The following is a 25,023-nucleotide window of genomic DNA, read 5'->3' as shown; positions in this document are numbered from 1 at the left end:
ACTTATTTGACTCTGTGAACTCTTATTGAACCTTGGCAAAAATGGTTATGTTAAACATACAATGCAATGCTTGCTTGTATAATTTAGTGCTTCCAATAGGAGTAAAACCACGTTACTAAGTATGCTCAAGGAAAATACAACCAAAATAGAATTCTAAGATATGTCTAAGCTAATATCTCAGTGTACACAAATGTCACATCAAAAGCCTAGCAATGTTAGCACTTGAATGTGAAATCAGCGTTGAATGCAGGCAAAATTACTGCATGAATGCAGTGAAGCACAAATATAAATATAACACAATTATAATATAAATATCAGTCTCTTCCAAAAATACAAAATGTATTCATCATACAGATAAAATAAAATAAAAATATTCGCCTAAGTGTTTTCTCTTTCCTAATCAGATTTCAAAACAAAATGTTTGCCCACTTTAGGAATAATTGTTTTTGCTACAACTAAATAATTATTGATCTATTCTTGTTTACAATAATATGCCACATAGAATATAGCAAATTGATATTAACACTAGTATGGTGTTATTAGACTGTGTTGAACAGTAATCAGATTACTGTATTTGTATCATATTCTGTCTACATAATATATAAACAATATAAAAATTGCATCCCAAAACCATTTACTTGCCCCTTTTTTAATAAGCATAACAAAGGCATGCCAAAAGTAACTTAAAAAAGCTTTATGATAAGTAATCTATTATTACAGAGTTCTTAAAACAAATATTTGGATATAAATACTCACTGTTGCAATAAAAATCAACAAATTGTACCTGTAGTATTCTGTGTGATAACAACAACACCTTAAAATATGTGATATTTTTTGGCTATCAACCTACACCAAAAACTAAGCGTGTTTGAAGTAGGAAAAACACTCTGGTATGAAACACCAGCATGAAAAGGTGATGAATTACAAGTGCTTGCTTCTAGGCCCACATTACACGTGATTTCACAGGACATGGACAGATCTTTTCCTGGTGTATCAATTGGTCTGTTAAACTGACCCATTCCCAAAGCCAAATGGTTAAAAAAAAATAATGAAAAAACAACAACTTTTTTTAAAGAAGTGTATTATTTTCAATAACATATAACAAAGTATATCATTATAACGTTTATAATTTTGTTCTTGAATTTGAATTATTATAAAGAGTTGCATTAAATTATTAAGTTATATTAAATAAGATTTTCCAAATCACTAGACTTATTGCGCACATTTTCTCCTAATCCACAAATTGCACTTTTTCCAAAATGGCCAGGAAAAGGCCTGATGTTTGATGGCATGAGGTTACCTTGAGGGCGGCCCCTTGCTGGAACTCCAAGACGAGCCCCTGATGGATGAAAACATGTGCATGACACCACAACGCTATGCTCAAATTAGCCTCACACAGCAAGTATAATTTAGCAACAAATACTAATATGCTGCATATTTACATTCATTAAAATATCAGGGAGACCTTAATTACAAACTTCAATTACATAAATGTCTTATTGCACAAATTCCTGTAATGTTTACCAATCCGAAGAGTCATATTAAATTGTCAGGCTAATGTTGACAAGGATGAGCATATACTTTTTGACTCAGATAGGCGCCTTCAAAAATAGAATACTTCTAACTTTTCGTAAACTTTTGGTCAATGCTTTGACATTATTTATAAATAAAAATTGTGATCATACTAACATTTTGTACCATGATAAAGATATTTTGTCTTACAAAATCTGTCTAAAAACACACTTTTTTCAGCTTTCATGAAGCTCGTAAGTGTACATGATCAAAATTGTTTAAAAGTATTATCCCATCTCAAACATGTACACAGTACTGGTACATAGTCAAATTCCAAAATCAGATTTTGTTCTACTTATTTAATTATTTTATCAATGTAATATCCAAACCAACAGACCTGTCTGGGTAACACGTGGGGTGGGAGAATATGTGCTTGCTACTTCTTCACCGTCAGGAACTTCCAGAGACTCGTCGTAAGGCTGATTTTGGTGGACCCGTGCCTGAAATAGACAGCAGGTCAAACTTTACAATACTACAATTTGACATGCTCTATATCAGGTTTTTGGCATAATTAGAACAACAAAATATGTGTACATCCAGTGTTGGTTGGCCAGTCATCATGTGAATATTTCGTTTAAGCATTTTGGAAAAAAATAATCCAGAAAAGTGTGTAATTTTTAGGGTTGTAACGATACATTCGAATATTGGAATTACTCGAATACGGCTGTGGACGAATCGTATTCGTTATTCGCCACCTCCCTAACCGAATATTTGATGAATACAAAGAACGTGGTTTCGAGTTTGAAAGTTTAATCATCTTATCTCACCTTACACATGAAGGTTCATACAATAAACCCCTATATTAAAATGTTCTTCTCCTTATTCCGGCGTTTTTCATCATGTTTACCACACCTACTGTGTTACACAGTGAGATTATCAACAAAAATGGTGGGCACCAGTTGAATATTTATGACATTGAATTGAAAAATCATTTGATGGTTGTTTAATGTTTATTTAGGTAAATACGAGTGATTTGATGCTTAAACATACACACAAAGGATTAGCAGATGGAATTTCTTTTTTGTTTATCTTTACGACAACGATTGTGCAACTTATCAACAAACATGGAGCGTAGCAAAGGGAATTCTAATGTGTCAACTCATGTTGACTCTTTATTGTTCTACTCAAGGATTTTATACGTACTAGTCATGTTTTCAAAACTGTGTTCAAAATTTATGCAGTTCTAGTCAGTGTTTTGTTATTTCAAAGTGTTATATTTCATATTTTCAGTATGCAATGATACTCAATTAATCAAATTTACAAATACTCATAGTTTCATACTATATAATGTCATGTCAATTATCAGTATTACTTTTGTTCATTGAAATTCATATTCGCAAATAAATATTTGTATTCGCCACCCTGTATTCATGATACGTATCGTATTCGTCACCTACAGTACAGCCAACGCGGCACAAACATAATCCGCGGCTATGCCACGGCCAGAAATTTAGTACGTGGCGGCCGTGTCGAGTGTTCACATGGCGTATCGCCGAGGCACTCCGCATCGATCCGCGCAATGATGCCGAGTCTGTTTTAACCCCGAGTACTTTCGCAGAGTAAATCCGCCGCATACGAACGTATGTGGCGGATTGAGTAAAAAGATATACACCTACATGTACATTTGTGAAGCATAAAAACCTAGATTTACGCTACTTTCATATTTATTATTTTCACGTTTTAATAAGTGATATGGATCGTAATGCGCTTTAACAAATTATCCTTGAATAAATTATGCACAATGTTAATGTTTCGTTCGATTCTGAAATGAGCTTTATTAAATTTGTAATCCGAAAAAAGCTTCCGAATTTTAATGCTAATGCGACATTAACAAATTCTAGCGTCAAATAAACAGTGCTAAAATATCCTTTGTCTCCATAAAAAGTGCGCGAAATTTATGCAGACATGTACAACTTAGCATGGAAAGTTTGGGTGTATTTTGTGTTGTATAAAAACATGTACATCACGTCAGGCGATTTATGCATGTTTAGTGGAATAAAAAAACGCCCTGATTGGACGTTATTTCATCACATCTTTAAATAGTAACAAATGCCAAAATGTATTTGATACTTAAAAATAATTGCGAATGTGTGTGTGTCTTGAGCACTTTTATCGTAAATATTTACCGGAATTCGCTTTAAAACTGGAATATATGGGATTATCGGGTAATGATTAGCGATATCAACTGTATAATATAAACAAAATGAAACTACTTTATGTACGCATAGTCAAACAATAGTTATAATAAGCTGATAATGTACAAAACAACAATTAAGTTTTGGTTATTGATTTGGCTTCAAACTGCTAATTGTCTCAGCTAAAATATAATAGCAAAAACAACAAGAAATTATAAATGCTGGAGTCTTGACCACTCGTTTGTGCCAAAACATAATTACCTGATATTGTTTATATGCTTATACATGTTGTCGCAAAAATTTAACCCAAAACAAATATGTTTGTTGATAGTTTAGTATAAAAACAATAATCATACGGCGCAAGAAACGCACACAAAGTAACTTAAAGTAACTAAAAGTACTTTAGCCGATTCTAAAAATGACAATGCAAATGATTATTGGAATTTTATTAATACATGCCCGTGATAATCGTATTTTGTTTTTATAAATTCGATTTTTTTTATTTGCATTCTTTTTAAATAATAATTATTTCTATCCGGATGACAGCAATTTCTTTTGAAACAGGATTGCACCACCGTACTGGGGGCATAAAAAAAACATGGAAAGACAATCATAAATTAATAATTGACTTAGTGTTCACATATTAATTTAACATTTGTTCAAACATTAATAATTTATTAGCCTGTTTTCCCTTCATAATTAAGTCAAATATATTAACTTCCTTGTGATTTTTTTCTATTAAAATATTACATAATGTTAGCTTAGTAGAACTTAAATGTTTTATTTCTTAAGAAGGTGGAAATATGAAGTTAAATGTACGTAAATACTGAAACAACATTTTGTAAACAAAATAAGAGCTGTCGGAGGACAGTGCTTTTTAGCGTCTACAATAAAAATTTGAATCTAAATATTCAAACATAAAATGTAAATTTAGAAATAATAAAGTCGAGGGCAAAAGCGGACATCTCCTTTTAAATAAGCAAATATGCCTTAAGAATGATATATAAATCAGAGGAATTTATAAAGAAACAATACAGTTTTAAGCAAAGGCCGGTATGTACTTTTGCAGTTTTGAATAAATGATAGCTAGTCAGATTTTTTTTTATTTTTTTATAAAAGGTCACAGTAATCTTGACCTTTGACCTAGTGACCAAAAATGGGTGTGGCATGTAGAACTCATCAAGATGCATCTATATATGAAGTTTCAAAGTTGTAGATGGAAGCAATTTGATTTTAGAGGCTATGTTCAAAACCTTAACAAAATGTAAGGTTTTAGCAAGACATGGACGTCGGACGACACTACGAGCTGGCTATGACAATACCTCAGGTTTTCTGTGAAAACGCCGAGCTAAAAAGAAAATCTGCATCGTTCTGAAATGTTACAAAGATTCGCTTATGAATATCTCAGAGACTATTCACGTTAAAATTAAAATGTTTTCGTAGCCGTGTCCATTTTTATATTACCTTTAAAACTATACGTAAATCAGAAGTTTTTATATTGAAACAATGCAGTTTTAGGCAAAGGCAAATATGTACTTTTGAATAGGAAAAATATGCATCGGCCTGAAATGTTACATGGTTCGCTTATGAATATCTCAGAGACTATTCACGTTAAAATTAAAAAGTTTTCATAGCTGTGAAATCTTAATATAACCTTTAAAATGATACCTAAATCTGAAGTTTTTATAAAGAAGCAATACAGTTTTAGGCAAGGGCAAATATGTACTTTCCCATAAGAAAATTAACATCGGCATGAAATGTTACAACGATTCGCCTATGAATATATCTGAGATTATTGACGTTAAAATAAAAAAGTTTTCGTAGCCGTGTACATACTATATTACTTTTAAAATGATAAGTAAATCAGAAGTATAAAGATGATAAAGTGTAAGGCAAAGGCAGATATACTTTTAAATAGTCTAACTCGGCCTGAAATCTCTTGTTATTTAATAACTTTGAAAATATTAAAATTAAAAGCACAAAATTATAGACTACTGATTTTGATATCTCCTATAATACTTATACTTTATTTAAAAAAACAAATAGAGAAGTTCGTATTGAAAAGTGTACTTGTAAAAAAAAGCCTTAAATACTATTTTTACATGATGTTGCTTAATATTGGTTCAGAGACACATTTTAAAAAAATCTATCATGTTTTATTTTCACTTAATATATCAATGCTTCTATTAATATTGAAACTTTTATTTTACATGTTTTCATTTCTATTGTGTGAAGTCATGAAATTTTGTTAATTGAAATCGAGCGGGCGGACACGCTGCCATAGAGAATGATATCGAAAGATAACTGAGGAGGATCAGCAACTGCCCAATGATGTCATGTAATGTAGATCTTGTATTCGCGGTTCTATTGGTCTGAATGGATGTTTCCAATCTATGTATATTTATAGATCTTTGGACTAACCATATTATAATAATATTAAATTTATCCATTTTTGATATTTGTACTAAATATGATATTTTGATAAAATTATTTAGGTGTTTTAATATTTTTTTAAGAATTTTTTAGTGAGTTATTGACAAAACACATGTGTGTATGCTAACATTTGGCATTACTGTAAGCAATGCTTTAGCCAACCTGTCAGTGCACATACGTGTAAAATACTTATTGTAACCAATAACAATCATATGATCTTTAGGCATTTACTTCAGCCAACAGCTTCAAACATTGTATAACTTTAAGAGTGGAATGAAATTTCTTTTAGCTTATATAAATATATATGAAGTAAAGTGGAAACTATTGTACATCCTTAAACACCTTAAATGGAACATAAATAAAAGTGGTGAAAAATAGTCTAAAGGGTCAAGATGTACATCCTCGTTCAAATGGACTCATTAACCAAGAGTTGTTGTCTGGGTTCATATAGATAAGACAAAATCGTCAAAGTATGAAAACTTTGTAACTTGTATCTTTCCTTGACATAAGTTAAGGACGTCAAAGTATAAACATCGTATATTTGTATCCTTTTCATAATTATATGAAGGATGTAAAATAAAACTATCGACACTATAGACCCTTGCTGTACTAATAGATATGTGTAAGTCAAGTGTTATTTCTGTGTCAACCATCATATTAGGACGTAAATAAATAACGCTACATATCCGTATTATAAAGTACAAAACCGTCTTACCAGTTTTCAAACTGAATAAATAATTTAAAAGGCAAAACTTAACAAGAGGGCCATGATGGCCCTGAATCGCTCACCTGATTAACCTTGCTTCATGAACTTAAATTTTATTAGACCCATATACAATCCCAAGCCAAATTTCATTAATTAATACATTCTGACAAAATTTCATTAAGACGTGATGAAAACTGTGACCTCTTTCATCTACACAAGTTTTTACTAGAATTTGCCCGGTGACCTAATTTTTGACCCCAGATGACCCAAATACAATCCAAAATCAGATATTATCAAGATAAACATTCTGACCATATTTCATTAAGATCATATGAAAACTATGACCTCTATTGTCTTCACAAAGTTTTTCTATGATTTGACCTAGTTTTTGACCCCAGATGACCCTAATACAATCCCAACCCAGATTTCATCAAGATTAATATTCTGGCCAAATTTCATAAAGATTTCATGAAAACTGTGACCTCTACTGTCTACAAAAGTTTGTTTTTTTAATCTGACCTAGTTTTTGACCCTAGATGACCCAAAGTCAATCCCAATCCAGATTTTAACAAGACAAACATTCTGACTATATTTCAATAAAATCTGATGAAAACTGTGACCTCTATAGTCTACACAAGGTTTTTCTATTATTTGACCTAGTGCCTAGTTGCTGACCCCAGATGACCCAAATACAATCCAAACAGGGCTCCTCTTGCCGAAAAATTTCTGTGGCCAACATTTTAGCCAAATGGAATTTTGTGTAGCCAAATTTTAGAAACTGTAGCCAAAGTTTTAGCAAAGCATTTGCAGGGGTCAAAGTTGGATATTTTGAAAATCCTGAACTTAAAGCTGGGGGCCAGGGGGCCGCAGGGCCCTCGGTGGGTCCAGGGGACAAGGGGGCCAGAGGGCCCCAGAAGCTCCTGGATTCTACACATTTAAAGGGTGCCTGTACCTGTTCTGGTGATTCTATTTTCTTAAAAAAAAAACAACATACACATATATTTAAAAATCTTCATGTATTTGATAAAGAACACAAAGTTAGTCAAAAGGCAATTCATTCACATGCACCCTCTGTCTGGCATGGACTCGACTGCAGGTGTTGCTTTTGAAGAACCAGATAAAACCTGTAACAGTGGTTACAAATTATATTTTTCACACATACTTTAAAAAAGTCAATAATACATTTTTAATTAATGCAGAATCAAATGTCACCATTTATATTCACAGAATCATGCTGCCAGAAGCCTACACATACACCTAAGAAAATTGGGTATGGTGCCTTCTGCTCAACAGTTAAAATTGAAAATTTCAGCATGGGTTCCCCTAGTTTTTATCCCAATCCTTGTTTGAATGCTAATAATTGTATCCTGGTGTGACCCAAATTTGACGATGTAACGGTTACATGAAGCAATATTTAGCAAATAATTTAAGAAATAATGAATGTTTAATAGCACAAAATAATAATTTTAAACTCGGCTGTATTACTTTTAAATGATTCCAAGACAATAATCATCCATTGAATCGATAAAAATAGAACATCGTCGAATTAAGGTGTCGGCGAATTTGGATTACGGTAGGTTGCCCATATTTGTTTTACAAAAAGTAAAAAAAACAACATTTCTTGCTGCTGGGCTCATATGTTGGGGACAATAAAACATTTTATTTAACTAAAAAAGACCTGTCCCAGTCAGCAAAAATGGCGTATTTGATCGTATTTTCAATTACTGTTAAAATTCTTTTCCTGATTAATGCTTTATTCAAAGGTCAAAATGTTTTAAAAGCTCACAATCAATGAATCATACGTTATTAATAAAAAAAAATTGGCAAATTTGCTAGATCTATCTTGCCGATTTTTGATGCAAAACAACCTAAACAGTAAACTTTAGCAACAGAAAATACGACCAAATTCGGGGTGTTAATTAAAAAAAATAAAAACCCTACCTGGTTGGTCTTGATGGTTCTTATATTCTTTATGTGATAAGGGCCCTCTGCGTGGAGACGCAATGCCTTCTTCCCACAAGACTGATAATTCAGGGCTTCCGCTGTCGTTCGCCAAATTCGCCGTTGGCGAAATTTTCGCAAATTCGGCGAATAAAATTCTCAGTTGGCGAAAATGCTCGGCGAAACGTTTTTAAAATTCGGCGAATAAAATTCTTGGTTGGCGAAAATGCTCGGCGAAACGTTTTTTGCCTGTCAAGTACCATCCCAGATAGAAAACTCTTTAAACCGTCGACTGTGCGTCAATACATCATCGTGTTATTAACCGAAAAATTTGATACGCAGTCTGCAGCAACACCGGTCAGAACCGGTCATCGAAACAAAGGAAACTTGCTGGTGCATTGTGTACTGGCAGTGACGACACCATCTATGTATAGAACGCTCGCTGGTGTGAAAACAAAAGGTGTTATCGAACATTATGTCAATACCACGGGCCTGGCAAAAGCATTTAACAAAAAAACTATTTCTTCACAAAAACACATGAAATCTTGTTTCAACAGTGATTTCAGAGCATTTCTGTTTAATAGTTTCATTATTATAATATTTTGGGAAAGGTAAAGTTTGATTAAGAAACCAACAATTTCGGAAATAAAAAGAATACCATTCACTCGTTGTAATATACTTCGGATATGTTAAAAATTCGGACATTTAAAGATACGGACATTTATGTGTTGGTTTGTTGTTGATAGTTTCATATTTCAGGCAACTAGAATGGATGGTGGCAATTATCTGGGCCTTTCTGTCAAGAAATATGCGTGAAAAACATATATTTATTTGAGCCTAGAAATCATCCACCACTTACAGAAAATGTTTTAACAACAGAAGCTGTCAAAGCTGATGTATATCATATCCAAATGACCAAATATTACTGTTTAACAATATGAAGTGAGAGGCTTTGAAAATAAAGCATCTTTAGTCTTGATCAACTGTTATGTTTTGCAAAGATTGAAATATGTGCTCAAGAATGAATATCTTTAATATAATGAAAATGTGCTTATTTTGTAAACAATTTGAACTGAACATGTGCTTATGATGTATGTATAAACTGATATTCTGTTATGTAGAATAAAAGTATGATTATTACATTGATGTATGTATATCTAGATGTATGCATATCTATAAATGTTTTTTGTTATAAACTGATATTCTGTTATGTACAATATTTTAAAAGGATGATTATAGTAATAAATATATTTAAGCTTCATATTGTAATTATTTGTGTTCTTACACCCCTAGACTTTCACGAGGCGGTCCCAAATGCTTGGCTAAAACTTGGCTACAGTTTCTAAAATTTGGCTACAAAAAAATCCAATTGGCTAAAATGTTGGCTAAAGAAATTTTTGAGCCAGGGGAAGCCCTGTAATTCAGGGCTTTCTTACAAGCTTCCACTTTTCTCAACCAGTTCACTACCCGCCCGTAGACTACAGCGGGGAATGGCCACCCATTATAAAATGTACGCTCAAGTTTCTTTAGCTACCAACAGGCAAGTATCTCGTTGCCATTTTTCTCAACTTAAGTCTAAACACAGCTTCCCATTCGGCATCAAATCTACGCAAAAAGTTCTCAATTTGATTTAAATCGGCAGCAATCTTTAATCAGATGTAATTGTTTATTTAATCCTCTACGATGTACGATTTAGTTTTCACATCAGTAATTTGTCTCGATGAACGGTGTTAATGCCGACTGCGTATGAATTTTTCAGGTCAATAACACGGCGATGTATTGATGCACAGTCTACAGCTGAAAGCGGTTAATATCTGGGACGGCATGTCAGGAAAAAATCAATACCGATAATTCGCATTGTTCATTAATTAAGCAACGATTAATAACACTTATCCTTTATGGATTTTCATGAAAGAAAAACCATAACAAAGAAAATTTTATTCTCTTTAATCTGATATATAAGTTTGGAAAGAATTGGATGAAAAATTTGGACTTTATTGCATAAACACCATTTTCTCAATTCAAGGGGAGGTAATTCTGTACTTCATGGACCAATAATGCTAATTTTTTGTAGGGTTCGTGTCCTCATTGATATAAAGACACTGTGCAAATTTGGAAAGGATCGGACAAAAAATGTGGAAGATTTTTGAAAGTTTTCACAAAATAGGCAAAAACGAATAAACATGCAAAGTTCAACGAGCTCCTGCGGCCATGTTTTTTGACGAATCAAATTTCTTTGAACAACTTTTTCAGGGGAGCCTTCAAAGGTCATCCCTGTGAAACTTTTTGAAAATCTGATGAGCGGTTTCTGACAAGAAGATTTTTTAAGGTTTTTACCATATATGGTCATGGCGGCCATCTTGGTTATGTGATCAATTTTATTTTTTTCTTTTGTCCCATGACCTAGGGATGCTCCACATGAAATTTAGTTGAAATTGGCTCAATGGTTTAGTAGAAGAAGATGTTTACAAATTGTTTACAGACAGACGGACGGACAGACGCCGGACGCTGAGTGATCACAATAGCTCACCCCGAGCTATCGCTCAGGTGAGCTAAAAACATAAATAAACAAGAGGGCCTGAAAGGCCCAAAGTCGCTCACCTGAGATACAAAGGAACTGACCTGTTTTGTAAGGCCCAATATACCATTAGAACAAATGATATGACCAAGTTTCATGAATAATAATCTATAAATGTAACTTTTAAAGTGCTAACAATGTTTTTTTCCTGCCCCCTGGCGGCCGTGTTTTTCAACAAAGAAACCATTTTAGAACCATGAAAGATATCATTAAAACAAATGTTCTGACCAAGTTGCATGAAACTTGGAAATAAATGTGACTTTTAGAGTGTTATCAAGTTTTTACTTTAGCCATATAAGGAACAAGCAACCATCAGAGACGGGTGATGCTCCCCAAAGGTTTTTTTGGTCACAATATTGCACTATATATTCAGCAGGGGTTAACGTAAGAAATTGACATTCACTTGCCCGGGGGGCAAGTTACTTTGAACATCTACTTGCCCTCATTAAAAACTGGTTGCCCTATTTTGAAGTCAATTTTTTATTGTCATTTGATCTTTAAAGCATTGATTCACATGCATTATTATTCTAGATTTAATTTCAGCTATATTCAATGTATCAACAATAAAATAATAATCGTTTTGATAATATAAAGTTGTCAACAAAACAAAATCTGGACAGTTTTATTTCATTGAATAGTCACTATTGAATACAATACATATGAAAAGTTTATTACTATTAAAATTTTAAAACGATATACTTGTCACTATATCTATACAAGTTATGGCATAGATTAAAAGGGGGGAGGGCTTAAAATAGTACTGTGAAAATGATTGTTCAGAGATTGAAAATCATCTTGATGTCTTTAATGAAGAGTTTCTCACTATTTTGAACTGTGAATATGTAACATACAAGTTATTCACAGTTTACGCTTTCGTGATTCATTTTCATATTTTCTCTTCCTTTCTTTTTCGGTTGTTTTGGTTTGTCCCTTTGAGTGTTTCGAGTTTCTTTTATTAAAAATAGAAAGGATCGGCTGGACGCTACCGTCCGCCATGTTGAAACGTCTGCCGAGTAGAACTTGTTTTGAGCGTTTAGATTGGCTTATACAATGCAAGCGACCAATCAAATCATGTTTTACTTGTACTTGATAAACAAATATATTGACCCAAAGAAAATAAATAGATACAAGGGGAAAAGTCGAAAGAAAATACCGCAAGTATGCTAATACGAAACGGACTTGCCCGGCGGACTATCTACTTTGGAAAATCACTTGCCCGCGAGGATTTTAACCCGGCACGGGCAAGCGGGCGTCCGCTTAAAAAAAGCCCTGATTCAGATAAAAGGAAATGTCTTGAGGGGCATAACTTTGGACAAAATAATACGATGGATGGTTTAGCAAAATAAAAATTTCAACGGGCCATAACTCTCTAAATTAATCATCTAACCAGAACCCACAAATAACATGCGCATCTCCTCAAGGTAGTTAAGCTTCCCATAAAGCTTCATTGAATTTCAGTCAGTAGTTGGGGAGAAATAGCCCGGACAAGAATTGCACTATATGTACAGTTTATAGAAAATTTCAAAGGGCCGTAACTCTCTTAAAAATCATCCGACCATAACCAGCTTATAATATGCACATCTCCTGTTCATAGTGAAGCTTTCCATAAAGTTTCATTGAATTCCCGTAATAAGTTGCTGAGAAATAGCTCTGACAAGAATTGCACTGTATGTATAATGGAAAATTTCAAAGGGCCATAACTCTAAGAATAATCATCCGATGAGAACCGGCTGATGATATGCACATCTCCTCTTGGTAGTGAAGCTTCTCATAAAGTTTCATTGAATTCCAATCATTAGTTGCTGAGAAAAAGCCTGGACAAGAATTGCACTATCTGTACAGTTAATGGAAAATTTCAAAGGGCCATAACTCTGTGAAAAATCATCCGACCAGAACTGGCTGATAATATGCACATCTCCTTTTTGCAGTGAAGCTTCCCATAAAGTTTCATTGAATTCTGGTCATTAGTTGCTGAGAAATAGCCCGGACAAGAATTGCACTATATGTACAGTTAATGGAAAATTTCAAAAGGCCATAACTCTGTGAAAAATCATCCGACCAGAACTGGCTGATCATATGCACATCTCCTCTTGGTAGTGAATCTTCCCATAAAGTTTCATTGAATTCCAGTCATTAATTGCTGACTGGACAAAAATTGTGCACGGACGGACACACAGACGGACGCATGGACGTACAATCAAAGCGGCGACTATATGCTCCCCCCCCCCAAAAAAAAATTTGGGGGAGCATAAAAATGCGCTGGCCCCTGGTGGTCATGTTTTTCAAACAACCGGACCCATTTTCTTACTCGTCCAAGATATAATTGCTACAAATCTTCTGACCAAGTTTCATGAAGCTCTGATAGTAAATGTGGCATCTTGAAATTTGGAAGTTGAATGTTAACAGGGTTTTACTATAGACATATCAAATAACAAGAGTGCCAAACTGTCACAAGACACGCCCGTTTAAAGCCTTTCGACAACTTGATAACTTTACCATGACCCATATTTAAACTTTACCTACATATCATCTAGACACAACTTCTGACCAAAGTTGGTGAAGATCTGATGAAAACTACTTCAATTAGAGAGCGGACACCATGCTAAATGCTTGAAATGCACTAAGTGACATTGTGACCTAGTTTTTAACCTGGCATGACCCATATTTGAACTTGACCTACATGTAGATATTGTCTAGACACAACTTCTGACCAAACTTGGTGAAGATCCGATGAAAACTACTTCAATTCGAGAGCGGACACCATGCTTAATGCTTGAAATGGTTTGAGTGACCCTGTGACCTAGTTTTTGACCCGGCATGACCCATATTTGAACTTGACCTAAATATTGTCTAGATACAACTTCTGACCAAGTTTGGTGAAGATCGGGTGAAAACTACTTCAATTAGAGAGCGGACACCATGCTAAATGCTTGAAATGCACTAAGTGACCCTGTGACCTAGTTTTTGACCAGGCATGACCCATATTCGAACATGACCTAGATATTGTATAGTTCCATTTTCTGACCAAGTTTGGTGAAGATCAGATAAAAACTATTTGAAATAGAGAGTGGAAACTGCTGTGTACGTTTTTTTAAAACGGGCGTATAAAAAGGTCGCGCCCCTAGCAGCCATGTTTTTCAACCTATTGGAACCATTTTCAATCTCGTCAAAGATATCATTGGGACAAATGTTCAGACCAAATTTCATGATGATTGGACAATAAATGTGAGCTCTAGAGTTTTAACAAGGTTTTACTATAGCCATATACATGTAAGGATAAATGCGCCGCCCCCATGGTGGCCATGTTTTTCAACAGACCGGAACCATTTTCAAACTCATCCAAGACATTATTAGAACAAATGTTCTGACCAAGTTGCATGAAGATAAGACTATACATAGTAAATGTGACTTTCAGAGAGTTAACAAGTTTTTAATAGTCATATAAGGAAAAATGCCCTGCCGCCTGGTGGCCATGTTATTCATCCAACCAGAACCATTTTTGATCTTGTTCAAGATGTCATTGCAACAAATCTTCTGACCAAGTTTCATTAGGATCAGGCAATAAATGTGGCTTCTAAAGTGTTAACAAGGTTTTACTAGTATAGCAATAAAAGGAAAAATGCCCCACCCCCTGGCGGCCGTGTTTTTCAACCAACTGGAAACATTTTCAAACTCATCCAAGATATCATTTGCACAAATCTTCTGACCAAATTTCATCAAGATCAGACACTTATTGTGGAATCAAGAGTGTAAACAAGGCATTGTTGACGCCATGCGACGCACAACACACGATGGACAAAAGGCAATCACAAAAGCTCACCGTGAGCACATTGCGCTCATGTGAGCTAAAAAGGGACTTTAACCATATGTATGAGACGTCTAAATTTATGAATTCCAACTCTTGAAAGCTACTGGAAGCGCTGAACTAGTGTTTGTTTGCATTGAGGAAATGCTTTAAACACATTAATCATCATTGTTTGCCAGAATGTGCTTTTTAAGATTATTTGGTTCATATCGTAAGCCCACCTTAAATCGCTACTATCCTAGATTCATGGATTTTGTTTTTGTCACATTACTGATCGCAAAATTTGTTTCTGCGCATCTAAGGAAAATGTTAAATGGATGTTTACTCTAAAATATCTTTAAAGTGTGATTTAAAATCCATTTACACAACATTGTCTTAACACCATAATATTCCATAATTGGATTGAATGCATTTTGTGTGACTTCATGAATTTTTGTTATTGTCCGCTGTTGCAACAGGACTCCAATACATGGTAGTGTTAGGCTTCCATCATAAATGAGGCTAAAAATGTTTTATTGTGCATTTCTTAGAGCTTGAACATTATGCTGATGTATTTTAGTTTTTAAGGTCAATCCTTAGCCTTGTCAGAAGAAGGCTTTATGTGCCCAATGCATTCATTATAAATGCTTACAAAGCTGTTAAGGAAAAGAAAGTCCGTTTGTACAGCCTTCAAACTATACAGTGCCTGAAAATACTGTACAGGTCATGGTATTGAGTAAAATCAACCCAGACACAGTACCTATGGCCAATTTTCTCAAAACTGGAAGAAGCAAACTTGGTTAAGCATTTTCAAACTATGGCCATTTATGGGTATCAGGTTATACAGGTGAAAAATGAATTGACATAGTACTTGAGTATGCCGTCAGCCTTGGAAAAAGAACACAAAAAAGCAATTGTCATTCCAATAAAAAAAACAAGCAAATTCATTGAATTGATATCCCCGCCAATATGCTTCTGGACACAGACACTCAAAAAAGCATTTTTATCGAGATACAAAGGGCCATAACTCCTTAATAAACAGATGGTGTACAATGCCATTTGGCATGCATCATCCTCTTATCCATATGTATACTCATACCAAGTTTGAATGAAATCCGCCAATAAAGCACTTTCAAGATATGGCTCCTGACACAAAAAAGCATTTTTTCAAGATACAAAGGGCCTTAACTCCGTAATAAACAGATTGTGTATAATGCCATTTGGTGTGCATCATCCTCTTATCCATATGTATACACATACCAAGTTTCAATGAAATCCGCCAAAGCACTTCCAAGATATGGCTCCGGACACAAAAGTGCCGGACGGACGGAAGGACGGACAACGCCAATACAATATCCCTCCGCCTATGGCGGGGGATAACAAAACAATATCCATCCGCATATGGATAATAACCCTATGTCTTTGGAGTCTGCAAGAGCTTAAATGACAAAACAGTCTGTGATTTTAGACTTTTTTGTTACTGTAAAAACGCAGTCATAAGTCGAGATTTTTTACCTCCAAAATTTGATTAAAAAACCAGTATCGACTTATGAGGTGGTCCATGAAAAAAATAATGAAATTCCATGAAAAAAATAATGAAATTCGACGAAGATTGATCCCCGGGGCAATAGTTGTTGTTGTATAAAAAAAATTGTTGATTTACGACTAACAAAACGTCGTATTTTTACTGATACTTACCAATTAATATAATCACAGTTTGCAATTACTCTTGTTTTTATTTTGATAATTTAATCCAAAGTCTTCATGTAAGCAGGTGTTGTTTTTTTACTGTTAATGTAAACAAAGAATCGAGGACACCATTTAAAGTCTCGCGAAAATTCGCAATATTTGTGAATCGACAGTTTGACGTCATCAAAGGAAAGCCGTTTCCTGTCAAGAAGCCATAAAGAACACCTTTCTCGCCGACAAAATTGGATTCCTTTGTTTAGAGAAGCGATATGCTTAACCAATTGCGTGTTTGTAACTCGCTTGCAATTGTCCCATTATGCTTGAGCACGTGTATAGCTCCGCCTTTGAAACTGTTTCAGAGAAAAAGGTGGAGTTAGCGGTCTCTTGGGTATGTCAATCATTGTTATAGAAACACGTTTTACCGAGACACTAATCAATTGTTTTGACAGTCAGATTAAAAGTACAAAGATTGGATAACAGTGATAATATTGTTTCATCGGATTAAAAGCGGAAAATAGTTTGTGTATAATTACTAGCGTGGATTATTGAGTGCAACCATTTATTAATTAGATAAACAAAAACACACCTGGACTTACGATAAATCTTTGAAAATACCTGGCAAACGCAAACGCCAGGCTTATGACAATGCATTTAAAATACGTGTGATAGAGTTTGCGGAGAATTTAAATAACAACAGTGCTGGTGAACGTGAGTGGACCCAACAAACACCCATTAAATGTGTTGTGTATATTACAATGTACATAAGATCGTATTGTTTAAAGTTTTCTATGTTGTTTTCTATGTGGTTGATTATGCTTTGCTTGTCTATATTGAAAAATATTATTTTCCATTTCCACAATAAATCGTATTGATTATATTAAACGAAGTTTAGAATACATGTGTTGGCTTTGGCTACGTTCAATAGTTCCACAGTGACGTCATGTGCAATGAATAGAATACTACCGCAACTTCATGTACATTTAAAATGGCGTCCGTTTATGAAATTCGTAAACAGAAAATTTCTGACTCGACTTATGAAGCTAACATACTCAAAATCTCCAATTTTGGTACCAAAGTATATCCCCCGACTTATGAGCGGGGTAGACTCATGACTGCGTTTTTACGGTAAATTGAGTCATGTCTTAACTCTTAAGAAGCACATTCTTCTTGATTAACCACAGTAGGTTTTAACATGAATTAAAAAGATTTAACATGCGAGCACAAACCGTGTTCTCTATAAGCACCGGCAGCCGGTGATTTCACCGGTTACATTCAATCTAGATGGTGGCTACTATCCCCAAAATAGCAAATGAAATGGTGCAAATTAACCTGTTTTATTGCTTAGTCGCTGGATACTTTGATAACATTACTGGCTTCTCAATTTTTTCTGGAGAGCCTGCTGCATTGAACTTTGGTATAACGTTCAAACTGTGAAATTCATTAGTTTCAGTAGTGTTGGACTTTCTTTTATTAAAAATTTGTACCAGAAAACAATGCACACTGTTAAGTACATGTGGCCTATTTGCTCTACCGTAACCATGAATTGTTGTTTGACATCATACACTCAGATCAAAGGAAGCTCAACAAAATGGTCAAAGCTTTACACACATATATAAACAAATTTGATGTTTTAACACATTTACAAAGACTGTTTTGATTACACATTGGAACAAAACAGTGAGAGATGCATTTTATTAAAAGATTAACAAGGTTAGTGTTTTTCATTTCAGTAAATTTTTTGTTGATTAAAATATAGATTTTAAAAGTTAAGGTTGCACATTTTCTGTAGTAGACATGATAGAGGATAGATGTCATTTTATATCATGTTGTTAAATATAAAATAATTTGAATATATTCTATAATCGGAAAAATTGTTTACGTTAATGTTGATGAAATTCTCAACACATAGCAGTGACATAAAACATTGGTTTTGGCCAGTATTTGCATTGAAAAATGATGTGGTATGTTGCAAGCATGAATAAAGGGGCAGCATGATTACCCAAATACACCCATTTGAATACATCCAAATACTACCCAAATACTCATAATTTTGACTCATTATGGAATGTTTGTCCATATTTTTGGACTTTCTGTACATATTTTTGGACTTTTAATCAAGTGAATTAAATATAATGATTTTGTGCTGTTTAGAAGTCATTAGGGTTAGGGGTGGTTTTTAATTCTTAAGATTTTTCTCTAATATTATTTTTAAAAAGTCCACAAATATGGAAAAACATGCCAAAATGAGTCAAAAATATGAGTATTTGGGTAGTAGTTGAGTGTATTTGGGTGTATGTGGGTAAATCGTGTATTTGGGTGTATTTTGGGATGTAGCCTCTTTTCCTGTATATTCAGCCACTTAAGAGTGAAATTGACTTTTTCTACCGAATGAAAAGTTTTTCAGCACAAGTGATACATTTTATTAAACATTTTATACCTTCCCCACAAAAGTATGGAAAAATAATATACAACGCAGGTACTTCCTTAGTAACAGGCCAATTCTAGGTGGGCACCCTAGCAACCCTGATTTGTCGGTATCTTTCCTATCAATCTGTTCAGTCATCATTTTTTTAGGAAAACATAAAACTTTTGAAGTAATTTGGATATAAATCATTAAATAAATATTCTTATAGACTAATAAACACAAAAATACTGTTTAGAAGTGAATATTTTCAGAATAATTGGTATTTACACAGCATGCGTAGCTGATTTTACTTAATTTTTACCTTAATTTAATTTTTACCTAAAAAATCTAAAATTCACATGTTTTTAACCAAAATACAACATCTATGTTATAGATTTTTTTAATAAGCATAACTAAAATAAGTTTTATCAGAAATATGTCATAATTACCAAAATAAGGAGGTGGCCGAAATTATAGTGTTGGATGAATAGATAGGAAAGAAGGCTATTTGGGTAGATTGTGCCACCCTGAGTTAAGAGTCCCGCAAAGAGATGACATGTCAATATCAGTGCTTTCCACAGGATTTTTGTTGGGAGCCCTGGGGCTGATAGGGGTGGTTGATTTTTTTTTAATTTAACGTGTCAATTCTAGAGCTGCAACGATTCGATCCGATTAATCGAAAATCGATTCGAAATGCTTCGATTCGATGATGATACCAAGCCTACCAAATTCGATTCGATTCTTTAACATATATACATATATATACATACATACGTAAAGCACGCTGTATTCTGACTATTGATACAGGAAGGTGAAGGTTTTATGTTTACCTGTAATTACGTCCCGCACGATTAGTTGCTTATTACTTTAGTCACCCAATCAATAAGCGCGTTACGGTCTACTTTCGGAAAAAGCGTCAAAATGGTTGAACAAGTTGTTGCCAACAAAATTGAAATTAACAGATGCGCCTAAGAAGCTAAAATCAAAAGTGTGGCACTATTTTTGCTTTCGGGATGGTATCCCTACCGATAAAGCAAGTGTAAACTGTTCTTCACGGATGTGGCTTAAGCAAAGTCCGGCTCAACCACTAATCTAATGCAACATGTCAAACGCAAACATAACGTTGATTTAGCGAGACTAAGAGGTCGCACAAGTGCAACTACTGAAGTCGCAAGCCAGAAAAGTAGTTCTATTTCTGTTGGAATTTTGTTAAGTTTACCGGGGTATTAGAGGATATGATTTGTCCTACAGGTAACAGGTGATGCTGTCATGTCACAATGGTAGACATGCTTATTGCGGTTTGGGGTAAAAGTATTATGTGATAGTACTACCATTCAACTGATTCCAGATACGTTCTTATGATTATTTATTTTTTATATTATTGTGTAATCAACACAATCTTCTAGTCAGAAGTTTTTATATTAAAATTCGTAATTTGCTTTTCTTTTTTATGTGTTTTATTGAAATCAAATTTGAACAGAAATTTTAATTTTGAGGCATAAGAGTGAATATATGATAAAACTAGGTTTGAAGATGAATCGAAAAAAAAAAATCGGTATCGGAGTGTCTGAAATTGAAATCGAATCGAGCTGTTGGTGAATCATTGCAGCTCTAGTCAATTCACGTTCTGTGGTGTGCTTTAACTCAAAGAAAAACAGCGTCAAAAGACGTCATTTGGTGCGCTATGACTTCAAGAAAATCCCCCAGTCATTTTAAAATATATTTTTTTTTTGTTATATTGTTTTAAAACTTTCCCGCACATAGGTAATTATAATAAAATCCCGACTCGAACGATTCCCCAATACATCCGTTTCAACCGGACTCTATTGATGTATACTTTTCAAGTTTCTATTTGTTACTCAATAATCCTGTTTATTCCGTTTTTATAAATCACTTTCTGGTAAATATTTACGATAAAAGCTCTCAATTATTTCTTAAACACAAACCTTGTCATTTTTCTATAGTATCAAATAAATTTTAAGTGACTATTTATAGATTTGATGAAATATTGCCTCTGAACATGCGTCAATCCCCTGGCGTGTTTTGTGCTTGTTAAAATGTTCAATATACGCACAATACACATGATGCGACGTTGTACATGCTGCATTATTTTCGCGCTTTTTTTTTATATTGAGAACAATTTTCAACACAAAATAAAGTTGCACTGCTAATTTGAAGCAATAATATTTTAACATTGGGCTCACATTTACATTCGAAAGTGTGTTTCGGATAAAAAAAACGCGTTGACATCGACTTACGGGAATGGGTTTCGAATTACAAATTTAATTATTCCCATTTGAGATTTCAACAAATATTAACAGTTGCGTTATGAATTGAACGATAATTTGTTTAAACACTTACGAGTTAAATAAATGTTTTGACAGAATTATGCATGAAATTCACGTTGTCCAAGAGGATTACAGCCGGTTGCCATCATCAGTCTTCTAAGTATCGATTATCGGACGAAACATTCACAAATGTGCGTAATTAATTCAACAAATCTTTTTTTAAGCGCATTACGTGTCTAATAAATGTCAGAAAAACCAGGTGAATCAGTTCTAAATGGACATGATGAAATATACATGTACTGGAATAAAATTGTTATCGCGTAATTGTAACCGGGTGTTATTTGCACAAGTTACTCGCTATAAGAAATTAATTGTTTACCACTTGCAATTAATGGTATTAATTGCGAGTCATAGGTAACACTTGTTTACAGTAAAAAGGTGTGATGATGATGCCCGAAAACGTCTTTCCTTTTCTGTACTAGTTACCAGTTGAATATTACGTAAATGGTTTAACTTCTTGCTAATCAAGATGCGATAAACTCTTACTTCGTGCCCGACGTCAATCAAAAATAATGGTCGATAGTTAACCCCGCCCTCATAAGCATTCGCGGACCGATTGGACGATGAACATCCCAGTTTGACGACTGGAAAGTTACCTGATAAATCCTTGACAGCATTTAAATGACTGTGTAATGTGGCTAGAAAAATCGATACGTGGATTATCCATTACCCCATGTGGTGTTTATGGCGATTACTTTTGAAAGTAGGTACGGAGTGCTCTTTTAAAACAGGGAATTTTGATACACTGATAGAGAAACCTTGATTTTGTTTGACAATCTCCACTTTCTTTTACTGAAAAATACACTGATCGGAAATTTGAAGCGCCCCGGGGACTCTGATTTCGAAATTCATTCGCCCCGGCGAGGGATCGTTAAATGGCCTATGGAAAGCCCTGGTCAAGACTATGTCCCCATTTTGGCTTGAAAAAATGGCCATGAATGGACTTCAGCGGACAATGAACAATTATGACCTGTCACCTATGCCATTTGTCTAACAAGTAACGCTGCCTTCATGGCCTTGGCTAGACTTGTTTTATAAATTATTGCTAACCCTTACCCTAGTGTTGACATTAGTAACCACATAAATTAGAGGGAGAATTTAATCATGTTCATAAACTATTGTTTTAAAAATGATATGACAAACTAAATTAACATATATATCACATTAAATCAGGATCAAAACGTTAAATAATTATAAAATCCTACGTTAGCTCTCTCTTCGTCCGAATCGTCCGCCATTGGTAATCTGGAATGTTGACGACGCCCTTGTTTGACGAATCCAGTTCAACCGGTTAAGCTTTTCGACACATGGTTATCCTACACAATACAGACCAACACGACAAATGACGTGTCGAACGTGCATTTTGTTTAGTATAATTTAAGTCAATATACTGCATAATACAGGTCTGGTCAACAAAATACAAGAACATAATGAAACATTTATTAATACATTAGTACCGATTAGGAGACGAAATAGCTAGTTTGACCAAAGGTAGTATTAATAATTAATATTAACATCATTATTATGTATAATATACGTACCCTAGCAGTGTATGTATATCCATCACTGCTTATCAGCTTGTTACCGCCTCGCTTACTTCCCCACTTATTACTTCATAAGTAACGGGTCTGTCCTCTGGTATCACATCATCCAGAGGCCGCTCCAGTATTGATTGATCCAGTGGCACGATCGGTGCTTCAATGTTTCGGCCAGTTATATTAAATAACCGATCTTCTATTTCGTCTCTTCTTGTGTCCCCCGAGAGTTCTGACATGTATGAACTATCTTGACTCTCAGATATCTCAGGTACCGTGAGTTCCGACTCCTCTGCTATGTCGGCGGTTTTCATTGGTACCTCCGGTGGGACTTCTGCTGTGAGTTCCGACTCCTCTGCTGTTTCGGCTGTTTCCATTGGTACCTCCGGTTGGACTTCTGCTGGTCGGCTGCATTCGCGACATTTCCATCCTAATAAAGCACCCTTCATGATTTTGCGATACTGTCTTAGACTAATTCCAGTGTCACAAGACAGATGTTGCCATTTTTCTCATTGATCACACGATATTGCGCGATCATCGTCATTCACGTTCCGTTCGCAGTGTATGCGTGGATATTCTGAAGCCATGATTGGATGTGCGGTTGCAATGGAACAACTCCCCTATTATACTCTTGTTTAATAGACGCTATTTACTCTATATGTATGAAAACACACAGTTTGTATAATCTACGCTGCCATTTTAAGCCAACTTCTTTAATTGCCAGTTAAAGGCGTGTGCCGCTAATTGATTGTTTGCAATGCACTAATTAATATGTTTGCACTATCAAGTGATCATTAATTTAAATATCTTATAATCGTAGATTGGTAGTCGATAGGGTGTGGACGTGTTTTCATTTGCTCCACAAGTATGTGTTTTATTCATATATTACGCGACCAGAAAAAGTTGATATCATGGTAGAAAAAAGGATTATATGCAAAGTGTTATGCAAGTGACTTAGTGTTACATTTTCACGGATAAAATCCACAGTAAAGACAAAAAAGTTACTTTTTAAAGCATCTTTTATTAAAATCATAGACATTTAGTATTGTCTGTTACATGTAAATATATTTTTTCTTAAATATAAAATTACACTGACAACATTTTACAGTTTAAGCCAGGGACCTATACAAACAAACTTTGTTTGTATAGGTCCCTGTTTAAGCTGGTACTACTTCTACTAAAATAAATACGATTCATTTATGACAAACCGTATGCTGTTTAACCTAAGTCAAACATAAATCATTTAAATTATATACAATTAAAGCTATCATTTGTTACAAAACTCAACTCAATAACACTAAAAAATAACATGAAGAAGCATATATCCCAATTATCAGGGGCGTAGATAATGGGGAGGCAAGGGAGGCGGCCGCCTCCCCAATATTTCGGCTAGTCGTCGTTATATAAATAAAACGTAAAATCCCCCAAAATCGCCGCCCCAAAACCAGCATTTTTGTAATCACGCGCCGTCAGTGCAGAAGCCACGTGTCCCCTCTCCGTCTGCTCCGAGATTGCAAATAGTGATGTGTCAATATCCCTTGTTAGGTGTCATAAAACAGTGTCCCGGGTAAATGTCATTGCGTTTATTGTTTTATTGTTCTTTTTACGTGATTGCACTGTCGGTGTTTTGATTAAGAACAGGCTTTTCTTTTAATTTTAATTGATCGCTTTAATTCAAAGGTAACTGCCACTTAAAGCAATTTTGAGTACATATACGCGTAAAAAAACATTAATTTGATTGAAAATATTTTTGTTCTCTAAGTATAACAGTTATTAATTGATTTGAACTCATTGAAACAATATGATATATGTAATTGTTTAATGTTCAAAATGAGTATTCCTAATCAGCCTCGAAATTTTGCCTTTCCTAAGCGTACATTCGGGAAGAAAAAGCCAGA

At 34.4% G+C, this 25,023-nt stretch overlaps 1 protein-coding gene across 6 annotated transcripts in view; it reads right to left on the bottom strand.

Moving 5' to 3' along the window:
* Positions 1-22,919, bottom strand: part of LOC127860116 (intraflagellar transport protein 46 homolog) — a 53,627-nt gene extending 30,708 nt beyond the window's left edge. For 2 of the 6 annotated variants that reach the window (XM_052397942.1, XM_052397946.1), the window contains exons 1-3: positions 22,796-22,919; positions 1,910-2,012; positions 1,301-1,339 (exon numbers count right to left, since the gene is read on the bottom strand). In XM_052397942.1, coding sequence (XP_052253902.1) covers positions 1,301-1,339; positions 1,910-2,012; positions 22,796-22,828 — 175 coding nt within the window. In that variant the 5' untranslated portion in view covers positions 22,829-22,919. Of the gene's footprint in view, positions 1-1,300; positions 1,340-1,909; positions 2,013-2,339; positions 2,364-22,795 lie in introns of those variants that run through there. The other 4 variants (XM_052397944.1, XM_052397947.1, XM_052397943.1 and 1 more) reach the window with 3 other exon arrangements.
* Positions 22,920-25,023: the final 2,104 nt, after the last annotated feature.

The sequence above is a fragment of the Dreissena polymorpha genome, chromosome 15 (genome assembly GCF_020536995.1).
Source record: "Dreissena polymorpha isolate Duluth1 chromosome 15, UMN_Dpol_1.0, whole genome shotgun sequence".
Lineage (NCBI taxonomy): Eukaryota > Metazoa > Mollusca > Bivalvia > Myida > Dreissenidae > Dreissena > Dreissena polymorpha.
This window is presented reverse-complemented; position numbering and strand designations above follow the sequence as displayed.